The following is a 23,355-nucleotide window of genomic DNA, read 5'->3' on the forward strand; positions in this document are numbered from 1 at the left end:
TTTTATAATCTCTCTTTTTTCAGTTCAGATTTTGGTTTTAGGAGTAAAAATTTTTTTTTTGCATTCTTTGATGGATAGTTTACCCCTGGGGTCCGGATCCGTGAATCCGCATATTTTTGCGTATCCGGATCCAGGAAGCCAAAATCTTGCGGATCCAATGGATCCGGGTCCTAAGCACTGCCTTGAGGTATATTTTAATTAATTTAAGAGTAAAAGCGGTTCTTTGAAATAATGTTTAATTTTCAATTTTCAAGTCAAAAATGTTATATTTACATTTTATTTGTGAAACAAATATAAGCCCTAATATTCTTTCCACTTTTCTTTAGGCCGTTTTGTTCCGTTGAATCCGCAAGGTTTTGGTTTCCTGGATCCGGATCCATCCGCAAAAATATGCGAATCCACGGATCCGGATCCAAGGGTAAAATATCAACCAAAAACTGCAAAAAAAACTTTTTTACTCCTATAACCTAAATCTGAAATCAGTAAATCTTAAAGAAATGACCCAGATCCGGATCCGGATACATTTTTTTTCCAGTGCGGATCCGGATCCGCACAGGAAAAAATTAATTGGATTCTAAGCACTGGTTTTAACATTTATATATATGAAACTTATATTGTTTTTCTTTAGAGGAAGATTTTTTTTATGAATCTACAAAACATATTTATTCTGCATGTTTTAATGTCAAGTTCGTCTCGTGGTATTCTCCTTGAGTTTCTTTGTTCTGAGCTCATGGCGGCTAAGATTTCTATTTCAAACAAACCTCAGAACGCAATGCACATAAAAGTTGAGGTAAGCCAATTTATAAGCTTAGTCTTGGGTCTAAATCCATTAGTCTCAACTGCTAGCAGTGAAACTTAGACTCAAATTAATAATTAGTCCCAAAATATCTCAAGATTTCAACCTTATTTTAGTCTCAAATGGCAGTCACTTGTTCAAAACTAATTTTTATCCCAACGCCATTTATTTTGATTTCCAGGAGTCTGAAACTGCTCGTGAGTTAAAGATAATGCTGCTAGCTCTTGGTTTCCCTAAACCTCCGGATAATATATCATCTCTACAACTATTCGAGAAAGTAAGTTAGTTCAAGAATCAAATTTTCGTTTGGAAAGTTAACAATTAAAACAAAATAAAAGTTTTACTTTAATTAATATTTAACTAAAAACTGAAGAATATTTGGATTTAAGGCCAATACTTAATATAAACATGTGGAAATGTCACTTCAGGAAATACATTCAAAATGTCCTCTTCGCACAAAATCTGTCAGCATTATGTCATTTTCTTCTTTCAAAACGGAGAATAGAAACTAGCTGAAATTTACATTTCTAGGGCTACAGAAACTATAAGTAGGTTTAGTAAGTTAGATCCCGAAGACTAAGTTGAACAATTAAAAGACGACCGAGTCTTGAAAAATAATGAATAACTTTTTTTAGGTGAATAACAAGGTTCGAGAATCATATTCCAGAGCTCCGGAGATATTACGGAGTAAACCTATCTTTATAGGAGATTTAACTTCTACGCAGGTATCTATCTAGATAATGAACCTTAGCTCCGGAGATATTACGGAGTAAACCAATCTATCGGAGATTTAAATTCTACTCAGGTACCTATCTAGATAATAAACCTTAGCTCTAGAGATATTACTGAGTAAACCAATCTTTATCGGAGATTTAACTTCTACTCAGGTATCTATCTAGATAATAAACCTTAGCTCTAGAGATATTACAAATTAAACCTATCTATCTTTACAGTAGATTTGAACTCCTACTCAGCTATCTATTTAGAACCTAAACCATAGGTCTGGCACTAAACTAGTCTTCAGAAGCCTCAAGGTTTTTTTTTATTATTTTATTCAATTTTTAGTGGAACCAACTGGAGGAAATTCAAACCCATCTGTCTGCAGATTATTCTCTACGAAGACGAATGCTATTAACTAGGTATTATTTTGATATTTTTGAGATAAAATGGATGGCTAAAAAAATACAAAGAAGCTCTTCTTACTATTGTCCTTAGTGATCGCATTTGCACAGAAATGTAGTGTTAGAGATCCTGTCAGATCTTTTTTCACACAGTTGAAGTTTTTGCCTTTTCAAGAGGCTCCACGTGGATTTCTGTTAGATTTTAGAATATTATTTTAGTTATGCAAAATTTTGGCGTTCGTAGAACATGAAAAGCTCCCCGGTTATTTACTAACAGTAACAGCAAAATGAATTGAAAAGAAGCCCATCTTGCTTGCAGTAACAAACTAATGATAATAATAATATTATTCCAGACTGGATTCAAGAGTTGAATCCTTCTCTTGCAGTAACAAACTAATGATAATAATAATATTATTCCAGACTGGATGCAACAGTTCAATCCTTCTCTTGGTCAGAGAAGGTGCAGCAGAGGTCAGCTTATATATTTTAGAATTTTTTCCCTCCATTATCAATTATTGAAAATATGTTCTTGTAGATATGACAACTCTTACCCCAAGAGATTTATTAATTTTATAAACTTATTGGAAGGTTTTTTTGAGGAGTACATTTATTATGTGCAGGGAGGGTGAGATTGCTGTACTGTACAACAAACTAAGATCTGTTCTGCAGGATAAACCACGTGTTGGTATACCAGATCTTCTTGCTGCTAGGTAAAGGAGCGTGGCATTGTCGTCAATGTGTGATCGGCTTGGTTTTTGGTTTTGATTTGTCTGTCAATTAGAAGATTTTTTTTTTAGATATTTTTAAAACAGAAAATTCTCAAAAGATTTTTTTTATTTTTCAAATAAATATAATGCTTTGAGGGAAAAAAAGATTAAAAAATCACCACACAAAAATTTGTTATCACTCTTTTATTATTCTTAGAGAGGATGCTGCTATCATGGAAAAAGTTTGTAGTAGTAATTCCAGGGCCCACACTCAGACTAGTCTTAATAAGGTAGTAATTCCAGGACCCACACTCAGACTAGTCTTTATAATGTGACTTAAGGGAGGGGATCATTCTAATGATTAAAGTCATAATAATCATGCTTTTATTTTATCTTTGATTTAATTATGATTTAAAGTTGATAATCTGAGTTTAACTAGGTTATGATCGGAGAAGTACCCGACCGTGGTGGAAGAACTGACACAATGACTGCTCCGCCCCCTGAGATGCCGGGCTGGTCTCAGCGTCAGCCTGACCAGGGTAGAGGTGGAGGCCGTGGTGGCGGATACCAAGGAGGCGGAGGCAGAGGTGGCGGATACCAGGGAGGTGGAGGTCGTGGCGGCGGATACCAAGGAGGTGGAGGTAGAGGAGGATACCATGATGGCAGAGGAGACGGACATCAAGGCGGAGGCTACCAGGGAGCAGGTTGGAGTGGAGGAAGAGTTGGATACCGATCCCAAATTACTTAATTTCCCCGTTTAATACTTGATTTTACATGAAATAAACAATTCTAAATTATTTCATGCAATTTACTTGAAATAATCCTTTAGGGAGGAGGTGGTGGTCACCATGGCGGAGGAGGAGGAGGTGGTGGACGAGGTTATCAGGGTCGGGGTGGAGGAGGTCGAGGTGGAGGACGAGTACAAGGAGCAGGTTGGAGTGGAGGAAGAGTTGGATACCGTGGTGATGCAAATTAAATTTTATTTTATTTTATTTTACGCATTTTGTTACAGATAATATGTCAAGGGATTTAGCTTAAGCTGTGAATTTCAAAATGGTAAAACCTCGCGAATCTCAGGATCAATTCCAAATGTTTGGATCTCTTCTCCGAACGCGGGATTCCAGTATCTATACAGAGATCCTGGAGTCAGGAGAGCAAACTTCTCTGAGAATTCATCGGAGCTGGCAACCTCAACCCGGAGGAGTTCCGTCCCTGTCTCCTCCTATATTTCTACTCCTGAGCTGGAAGTCCTCCTCTCAGCTGAGTTTATCAACCCTGACGTACAACGAGGAAACCATCTGCTCCAGGAATGTTAACATAAAGGGACTGTGTAACTTTAAGTGACCCTCCATTTAAAGAGTTAAATGTCCATATCACCCGTTAAAACATTTTTCCAATGTCAGATTCTCTAAAAAATGCTTGCGGATTTGTGCAGTAGAGAGAAGGAACGGTGATATCTTTTTAATACTTAGAGAAAGGTTTGAAAGGTTCGCCCTCGTAAATAGGCATATAACTCTTTACATTGAGGGTCAATTGAATTTACGTAAACAGTTCCTTTTAGCTTTTTAAACTTAGTTTTTAGTAAATCCCTCATCAATTTAGTAGAGTTTCTTTTTGTATTTAGGACTCTAAATTATACAACTTTATCCAGGTTATGAATTGTATTTGATTCCAGGTTTCTACAAGGTTCAGCTCTGTGTACTGAAGCTGAGGTTCGAGATGTAATATCTGTTCTCCAGGAGCCCTGTACACCATGCTCCGGTCTAGGGGATACAATACAGGAATCATGTCAACTTAAACTCAAACTTTGGCAAACAATTATCATTTTTTGGGGGGCCGGGGGGGGGGGGAGGCTTATCTTTTGATTTGATTTTGGCAAGTCTAGTATTGGACAGGTTCATATCTTTTTTAAGAATACATTTAGTGAAACTATTAAAAAACACGGAATAATGTAGATTGTTTGATGACTTAAAAGTCGCCTACATAGCCCTAGTCTTGCCATTTCAAAAATGAGGTCTGCCATTGTTTGCTCTAAAAATACTAGAAATATTAGGAATTTGTTCTAAATTTCAATTCATTAAATAAAACCATAAAAGTGTCTCAAACGAAATTATTCATATCTCCGGTAATATAGCATGCCTCCTTACATACGCTGGCAAAATGCACTGAATCATAAATAATGCACCGTCAGATATGATCCACTAAAACCCATGTAGACAAGGGTAAGTGGTTGGAGCTCGACCCTGGAGCTCAACGTATCATAGCCTACAGGACATGATACTTTGACTGTAGGTTGAATGTTAATAATAATAATAATAATAATAATAGCACAAAAATTGCAGACCACATTTATTTTGGTAATGGCAGGACAGCGCTATTCTGTAATATTGCTAAAATAAGGTTACCTAGGTTGATGTTGAATGAAGTTAAGACAAATGTTTAAATGACTGAATGTTGTTTAGAATGCTAGTGTTAGTTGTATTCTCATTGAGAGGTTCGGAGATCGTATTTACTACAGGAGCAGGGACTGTACCAGGATAATTAAACCATCCTTGTATCCAGGTATACTATACTATACAGGAGCAGGGACTGTACCAGGATAATAAAACCATCCTTGTATCCAGGTATACTATACTGTACAGGAGCAGGGACTGTACCAGGATAATAAAACCATCCTTGTATCCAGGTATACTATACTGTACAGGAGCGGGGACTGTACAAGGATAATAAAACCATCCTTGTATCCAGGTATACATTACAGGAGCAAATAATCTTTGCATTCAGGTAAATTGTTTTTAATATTTGAATATGTGAATCGTTATTCTCATTTTGCTCTATTTTCAACACTAAAAGTATCATCAGCTTTTTTACTTGAAATAACATTTTTTTAATGAAGGTAAATCCCCGGATGATATCTGTACTTCATGTTTACGGCTGGTCAGTCCAGAGCTTAGTATGGAGAACAAGATTAATCATATTCCAGGTATGAGTAGTGAATACTAGTAGGAGAATAAAGCGTCCTTAAAATCTAATTTTAAGTTAAGATCAGTGCAATTAAAATCTAATTTAAGTTCAGATCAGTGCAATTAATATCTAATTTAAGTTCAGATCAGTGCAATTAAATCTACAGAATTGACGGTTCTGAGGCAAAGGACCCCAGTGTCCCCGTGTTTTAGCAAAGAGATTTTTTCTCCTGCCAAAACAAATTTCAAATATATTTGTCCCAAATTACTTAATTTCCCCGTTTAATACTTGATTTTACATGAAATAAACAATTCTAAATTATTTCATGCAATTTACTTGAAATAATCCTTTATTTCCCAGAATTTCTTATTTTAATGTTTGAAAAATGAACAGGTTTCAATGAACAGATATTATTTTATCTTCTACAGTTTTTATGCCCCCCCCCCCCTCCCCCCTCTCCCTCAACATGAAGTGATTGATATTTAGTTTGATTGGTTAATTGATTGGTTTATTTATTGTCAGGCTGGTTGATTGATTGATTGATTGATTGATTGGTTGGTTGATTGATTGATTGATGTACTTGTAGAAGAGGTGAACATGTCCCCAGATCTGAGCGTGTACCAGGGGGAGGAAGAGGAGAAGGAGGAAACCAAGAGTTCTGAGAAAAATAGTAAAACTAAGGTGAAATTAATTTCATTGATTTGATATTCTTTATTCTGTGCTTGTTCAGTTCAACTTACTTATAATGCAGTATGCACAGCCCTTCTTCTGTAAATAGGGTTCTATTGTTGGCATTGTAATTATTATTGTTATGCTGACGGATTAATGTTATTTTTGATCAAAACAATTATTAAAAATATTGTCTTTAAATTCCAAAAAACTACAGGGTAGTGTAGGATTTGAATCAAAACCGACTTCAATAAATGTATATATTACTAGTTTTGCTTCACGATATTAAAGTATAACACGAGAAGATTACTTCATTAAAATAATAAAACAGAATCAAACGGTTTATAGCAAGACAGTGTAGGGAGAAAACATCATGATAACGAACTACTCCACTGCACCGTTCTCGGGTCAGAGATCGTACTTGACAGTCCAAGCCTAGCCTCCTCTCTCATATGATCAGAAACAACGAACGGAAAAACAGAGATTACAACTTTATATATTTAGATATTATAAAAATACTATAGATATATTCACATCTTTTTTAAGGTTCTACAGGAGCAGCCTGAACAATTTATTTGGGAAGAAACTCCGGAAAAGAAACCGGAAGTGAGTTACGTTTGTCCGGAAGTGGATTGTAAAAGAAGGTTTCGAAGGAAGAAATCATTGGAGAAACATCTAACTGAAGCTCATAAGGGAAACGGTCTAATAAGGTACTTTGAACTCCTAACTGTGAATTAAGTGTTGGCAGAAAAAAAATTGTAGTAGAATCCCCCCCCTACTCAACTTAAAATTTACAACCAAGCTAAGAACATTCCTGTGGTTCTCCCGAGTTCCCTAAAAATTTGAGACAAGTCAGTCAAGGGGTTCATGAGATATGATCTGACAGACAGACAGAGATTACTACTAGATAGGAAATTAACTGAAATATACATTACTTTATTTTAAATTCATTAAATGAATAAATTAAATAATTTTAAAAAGTACATATTAGTTTAAGTCGATAAGTCACTGATACTCCTGCTTTATATTTATAGATATTTATCATGACACTGATACAGATACTCCTGATACTCCTGCTATATATTTATAGATATATATCCTGACACTGATACAGAGACTCCTGATACTCCTGATACTCCTGCTATATATTTATAGATATATATCCTGACACTGATATAGATACTCCTGATACTCCTGATGATATATATACATATATATCCTGACACTGATACAGATACTCCTGATACTCCTGATATATATAAATATATATATATATCCTGACACTAATACAGATACTCCTGATACTACTGATATATATATATATTTATATATATCCTGACACTGATACAGATACTCCTGATACTCCTGATGATATATATATAAATCCCAGAACTAATGGAAGATTCTACTTTAGTTGTCCAGTTCCAAGCTGTAAACGAACCTTTAAAGAGGTTGGTAGAAAACTAGCTGTTCACATCAACAAGATACATCCAGACAAGGAGCTGATAGGGACAACCAAGCTCTCAGCTCCGGAACTTAGGTACGCCAGGGGTCCGGCTCTAGGATTTAAGCACTTTTCCGTCCTTTCAATTTGTTATTAAAGAAATAATGTTAATTCAATTCTATTCAATTTAATTCAATTCAATAAAATTCAATTCAATTCAATTCTTAGTATTATTCCCCCCCCTGACTCCCCTTTTTTACCTTAACATCCTAGCCGCAGAGATCGGCCTAAACTTACCTAACACCGGGTTGGCCTTTAAAAACAAATCCATAAAAACAAAAATGAGTTTTTTGGTGTTTTTTAAAGAATTTTTCTTTTCACTATTCAGGAAATCAGGACTACAATCAATGATATTGATTTTTAGGGAGTTTACAGTACTAAAACTGACACATCTAATTAATTTTTTATGTGATGATTAAAACCTATGATCTCAACGAACTCAGTAGCATTTTATAATTAAACAATAAACCTAATGAAACTAAAAAAATTCTGGACTAATGTAAACTTTAATGTTGGAAATTCTATTACTTTATTTTCCAAATGAAACATGAATTTTGATGCTGCTGAATCATGAGCTGACGAAAAAACTTATTTCTTCATACCTACATCCAGAATACAGACTTGCAGAAAATTAATGAGAAATACAAATTGCTTTATCAGCTATGTTCAGAACTGTATANGCAACACAGTTAAATAAAGTGAATAAAGATACACAGGAAAGAAGAATATTGAAAAAAAAGATTATCTCCACAAGAAATATATAAATCGATTAAAAATGTAATTTGTAAAAAATATGAAAATAAGAATTGTCAAATTATTACCCAGTGATGTCTCCTAGGTTGGATAAAGCTAGACCGAATCTAGCTGCACTTTCAACTAAAACATATTTTAAAGCGATCACCAGAAAACCTTTAAATAGGAAAACGACTTCTAGACTCCATTTATGACTTTACATAAGCCAATGAGCATGGTGGACACAGAAATTGTGCAGTGCAAACAGACCCATTTAACTTAATAAGTGATTTAATAAGTGTCTACTAAACATTTTGCTTTGAAACTATAAATGGACTTAAGTATTGTTATGAAGTCGACTTCCTATATTGGAGTTTTATGGCTACAACTTTATAACATTTTTTTATTCTAAAAAAACAAATGAACTAAGTTTGTAAAATTCTAAACATTTGACATTTTAAAATATGGATTTTGTCTAGATATCAAATAATTTAAGTTTGAAAATATCAAAGTGAAACACCATCAGGATGCAAAAATGTGCATTAGACATATCTAGGGTTTATACTGTCAGGATATTAGTTTGTGGCAAAAAATCATTTTCTTAGAAAATTATTTTACGATTTAAAATTTACTTTCTGTGAACTCTAAGGTAAATTAACAGCACAACATAATCGAGGAAAACTTGCCTTAAATTAAAATTTCTAAAATATAACCTCATTAAAGCCTTAAAAACATTTTTAATTCAATTTGGTTGAAATCTGTCTTGTTTAAGTAAAACATAGAGTTTCATGATTCAGGAGATTGCAGACGTGAATTTCCCCTGTATATAAAAACTGAAATGTTCAATTCACAACGGTACCCAGTACACTAAAAGCAAAATTATATCTTTTTTATTATTGAAGAAAAAATGAAGGTTTTCTAAATTTATTCGCTTTTATTGTCTCTGCAGCAAAAACATGCCAGGGAGTTTTTACAGAAAACTCAATTGAAAAAATCTATTTTTAGGTAGAAAAATAAGGGTATCTCATTCATTGAATTGATATAGGATATATAACATGTCAATTATTCTGTTTCAGGATATATAACATGTCAATTATTCCGTTTCAGGATATATAACATGTCATCTATTCCGTTTAGGATATATAACATGTCAATTATTCCGTTTCTGGATATATAACATGTCAGGATATATTACATGTCAATTATTCCGTTTTAGGCGTCATTGCTTGATCATATTTCATCAGTCCATAAGAACGAGAAACTCTACATGTGTCACGGTTGTGGGAAAGATTTCAGGTATCTAGTTTATAAAGTTGTAATCTAATTTTTACTAATTTTAGAGCCACGTTAATGCTGAGTAAGTTGAGTAGGTTTGCTTTCAAAGAATAAGTTTTTAATCCACGCAATGCTGGGTACTCGAGCTAGTATATATATTCTGGCATAAAATCTGTAACATCAACGTTTTCTGTCTTGTAATTTACCAGTCAGTTTTCTTTCCAAAATTATATTTGTCTTAATTTATTAGAATTCACAAAATATTATTTCTTCCTTTTTTAAATCAAATCATAAGTTGCAGGGATTAAGGCTCCGGTAATGGATTGGAGTTTCAAGTCCGTAACATGTCCTGGGTTTTCAGCCCGGCCTTCTCTGATGTGAATAAATTGATTTCTTTTTTATTTTTATTTGAGAAGCGCCCAGCCACACGACCAAATTTGAGCCATGCCCCACTTTAGAACACCTATCATCCAGGATTTGCCAAACAAAGTTGTAAGTTTGAATGATGATTATTTCCCCAGTGAGTCGTAATGTTCTAATTTTCAGATTTTAAACTTCTCCAGTATCTTAAATATTGAAGTTAGTGGTCAAAGTAAGGGTTTTTTTTAAGTTGGTTGTTGGAGTGCAATTTGACAGGGGGAGTGGAAATATCAAACAAAAATAGCTCAATTTATTATTTTTCAGATACAGGCATCAGCGAAGGATGTGTGAAAACAAGCATATGGGGAAGTTTATCCATCCCTGTACTCTATGTGATAAAAAATTTAATGATAAACGACGGTTTGAACAACATATGAGAGTTCATACTGGAGAGAAACCGTTTGCTTGTCCTATATGTAGTTTCAGGTAAGAAAACATCTTTTTATTTTATATAATTTTATAAAAGTGGGATCTTCAATATTTATTTTAAAAATCAAAGATAATTTTTAAATATTCAGTTNTATATTTCATATCTTATATATCTCATTCCTCCTTGATTTTAAATTGTACCATTATAATTGTGTACGAATAAATAGAATAAATAAATTAGCAGAAATTGGTGTACACTACACACTGTAAACTGTACACTGTACACTGTACACTGTAAACTGTACACTGTACACTGCACACTGCACCTTGTACACTGTACACTGTACAATACCATAACTTAATTCAAAAGTTTTATGGGGCTCACTGTATGTTTATTACGTTTTAGGTGTTCGAGACTAGACAATTTAAATCTTCACACTAAAAAGTCGCACGGCGTAACTTGGAAGGTACTGAACATTGAATATTTTATTGGTATAAAAATTGCTTTATTGCCACATCCCTGTAAACAAAATATTAATTTCAGTTGTTAGTTTTCTTAACTTAACTTAAATTGTCTTTATGACAAACTGCCATAGACTTGACACTAATAGATTTACACTCAGCTCTTTATCTTTATCGTTATCGTTATCGTTATCGTTATCGTTATCGTTATCGTTATCGTTATCGTTATCTTTATTGTTATCTTTATTGTTATCTTTATCCAATATCTGAGAACATGTTCACAACTAATTTAGAAGATGGGCGCGAAGCGCCCTCTAAGGCTAGAAAGAAGGGCGCGAAGCGAAGTCTATATATAAATTTGGCTTGTCTGTCTGTTTGTTTGTATCCAATAAACGTCAAAACGGCTGAACCGATCGGGCCCAAATTCTTTGTGGGACATCACGTGACCACAGGGAAGGTTTACGAATGATAAAAATTTAAAAAAATGTGTTTTAAAGGTTTTTAATTTTATAAAAAATTTAAATTCTTAAAACGCGAATTTTTTTTCTTTGTTTTAAAATGTAAACAAAAAGAAAATGTTCACAATTTAAATAGAAGATGGGCGCGATTCATAGAAATACATTTACAGAAAGATTATTTTTTTATTTTGAATTATTACAAAACATCAGTCTTCATATTTCTAGAAATTACCTGATATTAGGGTTGTTCAAAGGATCGAGCATAGGGTCTTCATATCCGTCCCTTCCAACCCAACTAAAATTAAGCATTTTAATTTCATGACATTAAAACTTTTAGAATGGCGGAGGTTTAGGGAAAATAAACACATTTTATTACTATTTTACAATAAAGTTTTGGGATTGAGTTGTACTAAACTATCCCGAGGAACTCTTATTAGATCTCAGCATTCCACCACAAAGGAAACGAAATCAGCCTCCCCCCCCCTCTGCACTCCAGGTACAGTATATACAAACCTCTTGAACGAATGTTGTATATACTAGGAGGCCGAGGGTATGACTGGGGTATCATGTCGAAATAAGAATGATCACGACCCTCTTGCTCTTCCTCCTGTTTACAATATCATCCCTGTTGACCGGGGCCAGGACGAGCTTCAGCATTTCAACCTTCTCATAGAACCTGTGAAAACTGAACCCTACAAGATCCTGGCCAGCACAACAAATTTGTAAAATTTGAAGTTTATTTGTTTCTGAAACGGGTTGCAAGTTTCAGTGCTTAGAATCCGTATCCGTTGGATCCGCAACATTCCGAATCTGAGGGGCAAAATATCAATAAAAACCTGCAAAAAAAAAAAAAACTTTTTGCTATTAAAACTTAAATCTGAATTGTTATAAACAAGAGATTATCAAAAATTTCTTATCGCTGAATAGTTCATCAAGTTTTAGCATAAAAATAAGCGGAAAATAAAGAAGAAATTTGATTTGAAAATTTTTCTTTTGTTAAAAAATCAGAAAATCTTATTGAAATTTTCATCCGGATCCATTTTTTCCAGTGCAGATCCAGGATCCGCATCAAAATTATATGGATCCTAAGCACTGGTAAATTGTAACCAAACCCTAAAAGGTCTTATTTCAAGTGACCCTCCATGCAAAGATGGCAATGCCTGATTCACAACGGTACCCTTGAAAACTTTGTCTGGTCAAGCATGAATTTGATATCTATGTTAATAATTTTAAACTGAATATTTACAATTGTGGGTTCTCTACAAAATGGACTTGTAACTTCTAAAATAAGCACTTTTAAACATGGGGGGGGGGGAACAATACTTTCCACATTATTGATCAGGCCGGTTAAGGTTTACTTACAGACCCTTTAAAGATATTGAGGAGCATGCTCGGTTCTTGACACCGAGTTTGAAATTAATGAATTTGACGGCGTCTTAAATCCCCCAAGAACAGGTTACAATTGAGCACTAGCTTGAAACATTGAATAAGATTTTAAGTGGATCCAGTCATATTTGAGCCGCGTCTTAAATTTAAGCTGCGGATCATATTCTTTAAATTCGGCCTTTGATCAATAATGAAGAAGATATCGGCGCTTTTCTAGTTTCAAGGTGTTTTCTTCATTCTCAGAAATCCACAATTCACTGATATTGAGAAAATTAAATAAAAAACAGATTTTCAAAGTTAATAGTATTCATTATTGATTATACAAACCTTCTAAGGGGTACTGTTGTAAATCAGACGTGCCACCATATATAGAGCGTCATATGAAATTACGTATACAATCCTTTAAAAACTTAAACAATGCTTTTGTGTAAGTAATAATTTGATAAATATGAATTATCTAGTTTTTTTATAAACAAGTATTTGAGTACCCTGTGTTTTAGTAAGGAAGTTATTAAACATTTTAAAAAAAATGTTGACATTTATTTTTCATTATGAAGTATCAGCTTATAAAATGTTAATTTTTCTGTCTAGAATAAAATTAGACATCAACCAGTTTAAAATAATATTCAATTCTTTAAATTTTGATTTCAGAACAAAAATGGATTTTCACCTGAACAATATAAACACTAGGAAGGTTTAAGCTACACCGTGTTATTGAAGGGGGGGGGGGTCCTCCCCTAATACATTATGTGATTTAATGAATTCTTTACAATTTCTGCTGGAATACAGTCAATTTTGCGAATTCCATTGTTAAAGTAAATTAAACCACTGACAGAGCATTTTCCCCCTTAATTATTTTTATAAATATTTGGTTAAAGTTTGAAATTGAAAGCTTCGCGTCCTTACTACAAGGTAAAGGGTTTAAACCTCTTAAATATAGAATACCATCGGAGGCAAACATCCAAACCCATCTGTTTATCAAGGTTTGTATTTTTACACTCTTATCCAACTTCCAACTCATTCTCCCCCCCCCTTATGTATAAAACCAAACACAAATTAGGCACTTTTGTATCTGGTTAATATCGAGATTCATTCTCAACCTTCATTTAGGAACTTGTCAGATTCATAAAGTTACATCTCTGATTTTTCTGAAATATGTAAACGATCTTTTATTTAACGATCTTTTATTTAACGACTATTTATTTGACGATCGTTTATTTAACGATCACTCCCCTGCATGAGTGACCCTCTATGCAAAGATGACAATGCCCGATTATACGTTTCAGAAATCAATATTTATAATGTTGAAACCTGATTATTTTTACTTACGCATTTTTACTGAAAAAGACATATGGGAATTATCAGAATTAAATACGTTTAGGCAAACGACGATATCTTCCACGCTGTGGAGCAGATAAAGGTTTTAAGGGTACTGTTGTAAATACTCTTTTATTCAGGGAAACCAGACCTTCCTGAAGCTGATGAAATTAAATGATAAGAAAGAGAAGGCTATCCCTATCCTTTCTTTTAGTCCGCTAGTTTTTGTTCTAATCTTCAAGAAAGAGTTTAAAAGTAGGTTATGTCTTGTATTTTTTTATTTTCTTGTGTGAAACTTAAGGTTTTGTACTGCACAAGTTAATAAGAAAAAATAATTGATTTTGTGAGAAAATCAATGAATTTTGGGGTCAAATAACTTGCAGGAAGTCTACGGGGCATCCCCCCCCCCAAAAAAAAATGCCGGAAGTAGAGATTCTTTGAAGATTAAAAGTTAATTTTTAATTAAAAAGTTAATTTATTTTTCCCTGTTTTGACACTTTTTTTCCCCAAAAAATTCATTTATATCCCCTATTCAGCGGGAAAAAAGCGTTCTTTTTATACTGAGGGAAAAAATTAATGTTTGAAAAGAGGGAGGGGGGGTTGTTTTTAAGAAAATATAAATCCCTGGTTGATTCATTGTTAATCTAGTTAAGATACTGTTAGTCGCCTACAACGAGGAGGTTCTTGAAGAGGTTGAGGCGGAGGTTGTAGAGAGGACCGGGATAGATGTTAGTCTGGTCGATCATATACTCTTTATACTAAACAGGTTAGTCTTGAAGAGGTAGAGAGGATTGGGATACCAAAGTGTGACTTACCTAAAGCCCTTTTAAAGGAACTTAAGGGACCCTCCATTTACATAGCTACATGTAAATGTACAATTAAGATGGGCAGATTCAAAACGGAATACTTTTTTTTCGGACCATCGATGCAAGAGATATCCTAATTTTCTTAGCGGAAAATTTAGCGATGGAAAATTTAAGGAAAATTAATTCACCAAGAAAACTATCCTAATGTTGAAAGTCAAAAAAGTGTTTTAAAAATTCCAATCAAAATTTGTCTTAAATTCTTGGAAATCAAATAGTAGTATGTTGAAATATAAAACATCTTACAAGATTTTTCACTCTCAAAAAAATGTTTACAGGGACCAGGTGAATCGGATATAAAGGGTCAATTGAATTAAAATTACTTCGGCAGTCCATCTGTTAAAGGGGATGTGTAATTTGAAGTGTTTGTTTTCAATTGTGGTTTCTCTACAAAAGTTTTATTCTTGTAATAGAAAAACCTCAATATATTCCACTTTATTGATCAGATAACGGGTTCTAAGGTATCATTGTGAATCAGACATTGCCATCTTTGCATAGGGGGTCACTTGAAATTACGCGAACACTCCCTTTAATGTAGACAACGACGTTGGAACTACTGGATAGACTCGTGTTTAGGGAATATTCTCCGTGTGTTGGGTTCCAGGATGAACAGGAAGTGAATCCTGATCTTACAAATATTCTTTTAGAAAAATACAGGGATCAACTTTACCTTCGGAGTCGACACTGTTCTAGGTAAACCAAATCTTATCTTTAAAGGGAATGTTAGCGAAAAATGAAAGGGGGTTAAGGCTGATATAGAATTGAATTCAATATCGATTGCTATTAGTTTTACTTCTATCTGTTGGGTCAGGGAGGGAGTCCAGAGTTCCTCAAATAGTAATCACCGCCACCCAAATCTGTTTTGCGGCAAGCGCGCTCCTCAATTAGTAATCACCGTAAAATTTTGTTTTCTGTGATTTGAATTTAATGCACTTTTAACACAATTTTCGACATCTATCGGGGTTTTATGGCATCTGTATTGACTTAAACTAAATTTTCAAATTATTTTCAGATCTGTTTGGTCAACAAAAACTAGGAATCAAGGCACAGTTCATTTTAGCCGAATCTTAGATCCAATTCGTCACTTAAATGACTGCATTTCATGATTGGCGTCAAGATACAAAAAAGATCGGGCTTCCTGTTTACTAAAAATTATCTCATCGCGCCCAAAGTAATATCAATCTCCATTTAAAAGATATTTTTTAAAAACCTTTACAGTGTTTAGATTTTTGTATTCGCCAACTTGAGTTCAACATCTACAACAAAACTAATTATATGCATAGAAAGGACTTAAAATTTACTAAAAATTATCTAATCGCGCCCAAAGTAATATCAATCTCCATTTAAAAGATATTTTCAAAAAACCTTTACAGTGTTTAGATTTTTGTATTCGCCTACTCGAGTTCAACATCTACAAAAAACTAATTATATGCATAGAAAGAACATAAAATTTTGAAAAATTAGTCTCATCACACCAACTACTGAAAATGAAGTATTTAGTCCACTAATAATGGGTTAAAGTTTCCTCTCTATATAAGGAGTTTAAAACAACATTCAGAGGAAAATGCCGCAAACATTCTTAAAGCGAAACTTGAAACTAAAAAGCGTAATATTTTTCTAGCACTTAGTGTGGCATATTTATTGATTTATTTTCGAAACTAAGGAGCAATAAAGAAAGCTTTGACAATACTGTACACCATAGGGCCATTAAAAGAGGTCAATATGGTCTTATTTCTAAGAAATAAACGATTTAATTTTATACTTTTTTGGGGTGATTACTATTTGAGGTGGTGGAGATTACCAATTGAGAAGCGCGCTTTGGGTGGCGGTGATTACTATTTGAGGAACTCTGGACTCCCTCCCTCGTTGGGTCTGTGAGGAGAAAATGGTTTAAAACGTCTTAAATCCAAGAGTGTTGCGTCCATATATGTTCACAGAGTTGAATTACTCCACTTACATTGAAAGTATTTCAATATTATTTTTCGAGAACACTCCCTTTAAATTGGCATTGATTTAACAAGCTTCCTCCCAGATTTACATTATTGCGTCAGTTGTAGAATAAATAGCAAATTAAGATGTTTGGCATTTTTTCATCTTGCATTCAATGAAATCATAGATACAAAGTTATTGTTGTTTTCTAGGCTTCATTTTTAAAAAGTATGGTTTGTGGTTAGGGTTCGCGTTTGATCTATTGATGGTCGTTTAATTTGGGTATTCAAAATTAATTTTTAAATGTCTTCTTTAGATTTATTGTTTAAATGTTTGTTTAGGGTTCTGATTCAAGAAGATCAAAATATTTGTTCAGAGTGCCGTGAAGAACTTCATAATACCAGAACACAAGAGTTCAATACAAGACAACAGAAGTTCAATTCCAGACCACAGGAGTTCAATACCAGACCACAAGAGTTCAATGCCAGACCACAGGAGTTTAATACCAGAACACAAGATACTGATACCAGACATTCAAGTATTATTGAAGTATCAGAATCTATCAAAGAAGAAAAAAGAGAAAACAGATTTGAAAGTACCCTGCATATAGAAAATATCCGACCTAACCAGAAATTAAACTTTCAAAAAAGTTCTAGATTAGATTGTCAAGATGGTGATCATATAACGCTAGAGGAAACAGATGTTAATACTAATTCAGAGGTTTGGGAGGATCAAGAATATTCTAAAGGTAGGGATTCAATATTGTTAAGTTACTGCCGACGATATTTTAATTGATCCTTCCTATAGATCCATGCCCGATATTTAATGATTTAAAAACTTTGTCTAAATTTGTCTTTTGCTGTTTCCACACCTCGCCATGATTGACTTGTTTCATTTAATACTAAAGAAAGGGTGACACTGACAGTAGAGAGAAAGCCGAGCAAATTGACGGAAATTGTCTTTTTTATCTTTATCACACGTAAAGCGTTGTGAAACTCCTCAAATGGATTGTCACTTGAAACTACGTCCCTTTAATCTATTGTTTTTTAACTTTTTTAGGTAAGTCAAAAAGAATATCAAGATCAAAACTTCTCTCTGAAAACAACTCAGACCTGGATAATCAGAAACAGTTTGATTTAACATGTGATATTGATGGCTGCCAGATGAAGCTGCGCAAGGAATCTCAACTTGCCGCGCATGTTTACAAAATTCACCCTGATACCCAGCATCCGATCCGTGATGCTTATCTAAAATGCCCCAACGAAGGATGCTTTAAGGTGTTTCCAGTCCGAAGATTGGTCACTCTGAACAACCATGCCAAGATTTGCCCAAATCTCATGATAAAATCTGCGAAGGAGTGTTCAATATGTCTGAAAACATTTTCTAGTGTGCACAATCTTAAAAAACACATTTCAGGTTGGAAATATTAAATTATTTTCTATTAAACTCCACTCTACATTGGAGATGACTTGGAATTATCGTTATTGGTCTTGTAGGTTGTAATCAAGGATATAATGCAATGGAAGTTAATTGCCGTTGCGTATTCTCTGCGTACATATTGAAACCAGTTCTCTCTGGGCAGAATTTGTAAACAAGAATAGATGTATCAGTGTTAGTTAAGTTTCCGAGGAGGTTAAAAGGGTTAAAAGCATTAAATTTTGATAACTAGAAGTAGGACGTAATTGTTTACGTCTAGATTCTCAGACATCTAGATAAATATATATATACTAGCCTTAGAGGGCGCTTCGCGCCCATCTTATAAATTAATTGTGAACATGTTCTCTTTGTGTACATTGTAAAACAAAACAAAAATAATTCGCGGATTTTCACAAAAAATTTCGTGGATTTTCAAAATTTTCAAAAATTTAATGAAGATCGAATTTTGATGGAGACAAATATTTGAAATTTTGATGATTCATAAACCTTCCCTGGGCTCCCTAGATGTCCCACAAAAAATTTGGGCCCGATCGGTTCAGCCGTTTTGACGTTTATTGGATACAAACAAACAAACAGACAAACAAACAAACAGACAAGCCAAATTTATATATAGATTATTATCATTATTTATAAGGATTATCTCCTGTTCAGAAAAAAGCTGAAATTGTGATTTTAAACAACATTTTCTCCACGCCATTAAATATTTCCCATGGAGTATAATATTATGCCGTCAAGATCAAATCAAGTAAACAAATCGCAAAACAGATCAAATCAAGTAAACAAATCGCAAAACTGATTGTCATGCTTATTGGAACACCCTATTTCTATCTTTCTATTATATTTCTCTAATAACACGACTGCTACCAGGTACTCACCCCTCCCTGCAATCCTCTGCTTCCTGCCGGAGTACGTTAAAATATTTGTTAGCTAATTCGGTCTTGGGTAATTCCCCAAAGGCATTTGACTATGGACGACTCAAGTGACAACTTTCCAAATGTGCAATTTCCCAAGCGGCAACTTGTCAAAGGTTAGATTAGGTCTTCAACAATGGGAACCGAGCGTTGCGGCTAGGACAGACTTGGGAATATTGCACATTTGGGAAGTTTCCACATGGGAAAATTTCACATTTGGCAAGTTTCCACATGGGAAAATTTCACATTTGGCAAGTTTCCACATGGGAAAATTTCATTTTGAAGTTCCCGCTTTGGGAAAATGCCTTTGGAAAAGTATCTAACATCGCTAATTCTGTTATTACATTTAGGTGTTCATTCTGCTCCAACCCTTCCTTGTCATATTTGTGGAGCTCTGCTGAAGGGAGAGAAACCACTGAGAGCTCATATTAAAGTAAATATAAACTTTTTATTAAGCAAACCTTTTAATATCCGTGCAAGGTGAAGGAGTGCCTTTTGCCAAGGTTTTATTTTGTTACAGGTGTAAGACTTAACTTTGTTGCTCATTTTATGAGCTAAGATTGATACTATTTATGACAGATTTCATAGCCTTAGATACTACTTGTGGTAGATATACTGTCTTAGATACTTTTATGGCCGTTTTTGTGTGTATAATGTTAAATTGAATTTTTCGGGTGTAATGGGTGTACAATTTTTACCCAGCCAGGTTAATCATAAATGAATCCTAAATGATTAGGCTTCAGACTTGAAACTCTTAAACCAAAGGAAGGCCACAACAAAGCGATAATTTGTTAAATGATTAAATAACCCTTTGAAAAACCTTTTTGCTTATGAAATATGTTCCCCAAATATTAATTCCTAATCCTAAGTTATAATTTCGAACGCAATAAAAAAACGTTACAAATTGTTAATATATTTCACACTTAATACATACTTGTCAGGGGTAGAACTTAAAATGTCTGTTTTTTAATTGTTGAAAGGAAGAAGACATTTATAAACTTAATAAACCACATGTTTACGTTCAGCAGGTGTTTATCAATGCTTTGATACATTAATCACACACTTGGCCAATTTCTTATTCATTTAACCTTAGGTACAACTTTAGGTCGTATATATCTATCTACACTGCTCTGGTAAAGCGTAACCATAGTGTGACTATGGTCCTACCTATGGTAGAGCGTCTAAGAAATTAGCCAACTATCCGGGCGTAATATTACTACAGGCGTTATATAACGTCTGCACCGGTGTCACGTTATATCCGGGCGTAATATTACGACAGGCATTATATAACGTCACACTGGATCTAATACACTAGTTAAATTGTTTCCTATCAGTTAGTTCACGGTGAGACTCGGTTCTTCTGTCCTGAACCCGGGTGTGGAGTTGCAGCCAAGAACAAGGATCATATCAAGGGAAGATGCATAATTTAGTTAAATCCTTTGCTTAGACTCTTGAAAGTTCTAGATTTTCAAACGTTACGTTTAATTTTGTTATAGCTGTAAATTTCACGTAAAGTTTAAAACTTCCATTTTTTCTATCATAACTTTTCTTTTTGAAGATTTTTGAGAAGAAAAGAAGAGTTTTAAGTTGTCATCAAATCTTGTTTTCCTCGTGCTTTGGCGTAAACTTAAAGCTGGAGGAGCGGCAAGGTCGCATCATTTCGCTTAGATATGGCCACGTACGAGGGGGCCATGCCCCACGCCCCCCCCCCTACCCATATAAACAATACTTTAAAATCTCACTTTTGCCACCCCCCTCCTTCTTTATGCTAATTTTGTCCAACTTGTCATCTTAGGATCATGTTGCTGCGGTACATCAACTCCAACCCAGGTAGGTTTTAGGATTTTTTTTATGATTATTTCATAACTTTTAAATTCGTATGATGTTATTTCCTTTTTCCTATTTTGCGAACATTATTGCAATTCTTTTCCGAGAAAATACAAGAAAGAAATTATTGCTAAATCCTACCTTAAGGGGCTTAATTTCTAGGGACCCTCGATGCAAAGAGAGGAATGTCCGAGTTACAACGGTACCTTGTAAACCTTTTCCTGATTATCGAGGACACGCTGGATTTTCGAACATTCCTGGAAAATATGAAAATGTCGTCTTCATTATTAAAAATCTCCGAAACAGGAATAAATGTTTTCAAAAGTAACTCTCAGATCATGAAAAATATAAAATATTATGAAATATCAACTATTTACGAATGCGAGTTGAATGTTGCATCTTTCTGAATTTGTATGGACACTACATTCTTCGGTGTGAGTCGTTCTTAACAATTTTCTTCTTTTAGACGCAACAGATAGAAGTAAGATTAGTAGCTATCAAAAGGGATTTTTTTATTGCATTAAGCCTATACCCCCTTTCATTTTTCGCAAACACTCCCTTTAAGTCGGTAAACTATTTAATCTGACACTGAGACGAAATACGATAGCTTATGTCTCACTTTTGTTGATTTATTTACAGGTTTTTAGAAATGTTTTCCGCAAGAAATGATATTAAATCATGGAATTTATGAATTCCTTTTCATACACCCATGCTTCCTTGCAGTAGAAAACAATTTAACTATTCAGATCGTCATATTTAAATGTTTTATGTCGTCTTTATAGTATCATTCTTTTTGTGTAACATTGTGTTAATGCATTATTTTAGTGTCAATCCCAGTTTAGTGACTTATTTCCACTCAAATTATTCAACTTTGAACTATTAAAAGAAATTCTGACATTTGTTCAACACTTGCTTCACACTGAGAACAGTTTGATAAATAGTAATCTATTTTTTTTCTGTGATTTATTTATAATTTAATCAAAAACACTTTATAAGTATAAAATTGTTTCTAGAGAAAGTACGAGGTCCATCAAAGGGTTCATACAGGAGAAAAGCCCTACGCATGCCCAATCTGTAACTTTAGAATGGCAAGAATAGATAATTTAAACGCTCACACGAAAAAAACGCATGGCGTTACGTGGCGGGAGGCGGAGAAAATTACGCGGAATTCTGTTATTTCTACGCTCATTCAAGATGGCCCTAATCAATTTGTGATTGGAGATAGTATTCAGGCATTGTCATATATCTACATAAATTGAGTTCTTCTGAAGACTGTTGTTTACGGCTGGAAAATACAGGATGTCCAACCAAACATGACATTTTTATTTAAATTTGTAGAAAGACTTACTTGATTCACTAAACAATAATCTAAAGGCACGTGGTACGTTTAACTCTGGCTTTTTCAACTTTTTTGTATGATTCCATACAGGATTGATTATCAACAAAGAATTAGACTGCAAAGACGACTTGAAACTTTTAAAATACGACCAATTCCTACTTTAAATTAGGTCTTCTGCCTTGTATGTTGTCTTTAAACAGGTTATTCAATGATTTGGCAAAGAAAGAAAGCAGTTTAAAGTTGCAGAGAATCATGAATGGAAGGAAACACGTCTCAGTTCTTTGTGGATAACCCTGTAGTTTCCTTTAGAACAATTTTAAATTAATTAGGCCCTTTTTTACTTAAAGAATATATGACAATGGTTGAAGGTTGCTCCGAGCAATGAGTGTCCCAGGACGGAGACAAAGCTTGAGATGAGACCGGGAGGTTTAAATGAGTTTGGTGAAGAGTATTTAGGATTTAACATTACTTGTAAACAGATTTCAACATTTAAACTCGAGGAGGATCAAACCCAACCTAAGATGCAATAAGATTCTTCAGACAGTGTGAAATTTAGATAAAATAAAGTAATTCTGCGCCTAGAATCTGTAACACTTTTTTCTAATATAAGTTTTCTTGATGGTCAAATTTTATACAGTTTCTCTTATTCAAATTGAGAAATTTATTTGCGTTTTGATTGGTCTTTTGCAAATATTTTTCTCACGGTCTAAAGTTGGCACAGTATAAGAAAAACAAATATTATGCATTTAAACAATTAGAGATTGTTAAATTTTGACTCTGAGAGAAGTATATGCAAAAAAAGAAATATAGTCTTATTTACGAGAATTGGTGACTTTAAAACACATAATAATCTAAGGACTAGGATTCCG

At 34.0% G+C, this 23,355-nt stretch overlaps 4 protein-coding genes across 7 annotated transcripts in view; all 4 read left to right on the forward strand.

Moving 5' to 3' along the window:
* Positions 1-3,637, forward strand: part of LOC111713731 (protein FAM98B) — a 19,367-nt gene extending 15,730 nt beyond the window's left edge. The window contains exons 6-14 of the mRNA XM_023488671.1: positions 688-790; positions 978-1,073; positions 1,432-1,521; positions 1,862-1,935; positions 2,338-2,388; positions 2,538-2,627; positions 2,842-2,914; positions 3,064-3,328; positions 3,461-3,637. Of these exons, the coding sequence (XP_023344439.1) occupies positions 688-790; positions 978-1,073; positions 1,432-1,521; positions 1,862-1,935; positions 2,338-2,388; positions 2,538-2,627; positions 2,842-2,914; positions 3,064-3,328; positions 3,461-3,600 (982 nt within the window). The 3' untranslated portion in view covers positions 3,601-3,637. The remainder of the gene's footprint in view (positions 1-687; positions 791-977; positions 1,074-1,431; positions 1,522-1,861; positions 1,936-2,337; positions 2,389-2,537; positions 2,628-2,841; positions 2,915-3,063; positions 3,329-3,460) is intronic.
* On the forward strand, positions 3,616-7,896 carry LOC111713734 (E3 ubiquitin-protein ligase ZFP91). Its single transcript, XM_023488673.1, has 7 exons — positions 3,616-3,931; positions 4,300-4,405; positions 5,087-5,186; positions 5,521-5,607; positions 6,175-6,269; positions 6,804-6,967; positions 7,672-7,896. Exons 1-7 carry the CDS (start codon positions 3,678-3,680, stop codon positions 7,856-7,858), a joined length of 993 nt encoding a protein of 330 aa, XP_023344441.1. The 5' UTR covers positions 3,616-3,677; the 3' UTR covers positions 7,859-7,896.
* A 1,783-nt stretch (positions 7,897-9,679) lies between these two features.
* On the forward strand, positions 9,680-13,284 carry LOC111713726 (zinc finger protein 582). 4 transcript variants are annotated; one of them, XR_002767774.1, is made up of 6 exons: positions 9,680-9,789; positions 10,453-10,614; positions 10,964-11,024; positions 12,018-12,232; positions 12,599-12,650; positions 13,218-13,284. XR_002767774.1 is itself a non-coding variant. In XM_023488663.1 (5 exons), the coding sequence occupies exons 1-4, from the start codon at positions 9,761-9,763 to the stop codon at positions 12,201-12,203; spliced, it is 438 nt and encodes a 145-aa protein (XP_023344431.1). In that variant the 5' UTR covers positions 9,680-9,760; the 3' UTR covers positions 12,204-12,232; positions 12,599-12,923. The 4 variants fall into 4 exon arrangements, 3 of the variants coding, with proteins under 3 accessions (XP_023344431.1, XP_023344433.1, XP_023344434.1); XM_023488663.1 differs by lacking the exon at positions 13,218-13,284 and having other exon boundaries at positions 12,599-12,923; XM_023488665.1 differs by lacking the exon at positions 13,218-13,284 and having other exon boundaries at positions 12,018-12,211; positions 12,568-12,923.
* An 11-nt stretch (positions 13,285-13,295) lies between these two features.
* On the forward strand, positions 13,296-23,016 carry LOC111713724 (uncharacterized). The gene is made up of 12 exons (XM_023488661.1): positions 13,296-13,553; positions 13,804-13,846; positions 14,321-14,435; positions 14,829-14,946; positions 15,620-15,736; positions 17,314-17,720; positions 18,032-18,388; positions 19,671-19,753; positions 20,655-20,732; positions 21,116-21,150; positions 22,161-22,221; positions 22,855-23,016. The coding sequence occupies exons 1-12, from the start codon at positions 13,393-13,395 to the stop codon at positions 23,014-23,016; spliced, it is 1,737 nt and encodes a 578-aa protein (XP_023344429.1). The 5' UTR covers positions 13,296-13,392.
* Positions 23,017-23,355: the final 339 nt, after the last annotated feature.

This window comes from Eurytemora carolleeae, unplaced genomic scaffold (genome assembly GCF_000591075.1).
Source record: "Eurytemora carolleeae unplaced genomic scaffold, Eaff_2.0 scaffold782, whole genome shotgun sequence".
NCBI classification, from domain to species: Eukaryota; Metazoa; Arthropoda; class Copepoda; order Calanoida; family Temoridae; genus Eurytemora; species Eurytemora carolleeae.

Bases quoted from the DNA above. Each gene is read 5' to 3' on its own strand.
- LOC111713724 (XM_023488661.1), top strand. From the start codon at position 13,393: ATGTTGACATTTATTTTTCATTATGAAGTATCAGCTTATAAAATGTTA. The intron at 14,436-14,828 runs GTAGGTTATGTC...TTGTTAATCTAG, and splicing joins CTTCAAGAAAGAGTTTAAAA to TTAAGATACTGTTAGTCGCC. The intron at 18,389-19,670 runs GTTGGAAATATT...TATTACATTTAG, and splicing joins TCTTAAAAAACACATTTCAG to GTGTTCATTCTGCTCCAACC.
- LOC111713734 (XM_023488673.1), top strand. From the start codon at position 3,678: ATGGTAAAACCTCGCGAATCTCAGGATCAATTCCAAATGTTTGGATCT. The intron at 3,932-4,299 runs GAATGTTAACAT...ATTTGATTCCAG, and splicing joins GAGGAAACCATCTGCTCCAG to GTTTCTACAAGGTTCAGCTC. The intron at 5,187-5,520 runs GTATACTATACT...TTTTTAATGAAG, and splicing joins TAAACCATCCTTGTATCCAG to GTAAATCCCCGGATGATATC.
- LOC111713726 (XM_023488663.1), top strand. From the start codon at position 9,761: ATGTGTCACGGTTGTGGGAAAGATTTCAG. The intron at 10,615-10,963 runs GTAAGAAAACAT...ATTACGTTTTAG, and splicing joins TGTCCTATATGTAGTTTCAG to GTGTTCGAGACTAGACAATT. The intron at 11,025-12,017 runs GTACTGAACATT...TGTATATACTAG, and splicing joins CGCACGGCGTAACTTGGAAG to GAGGCCGAGGGTATGACTGG.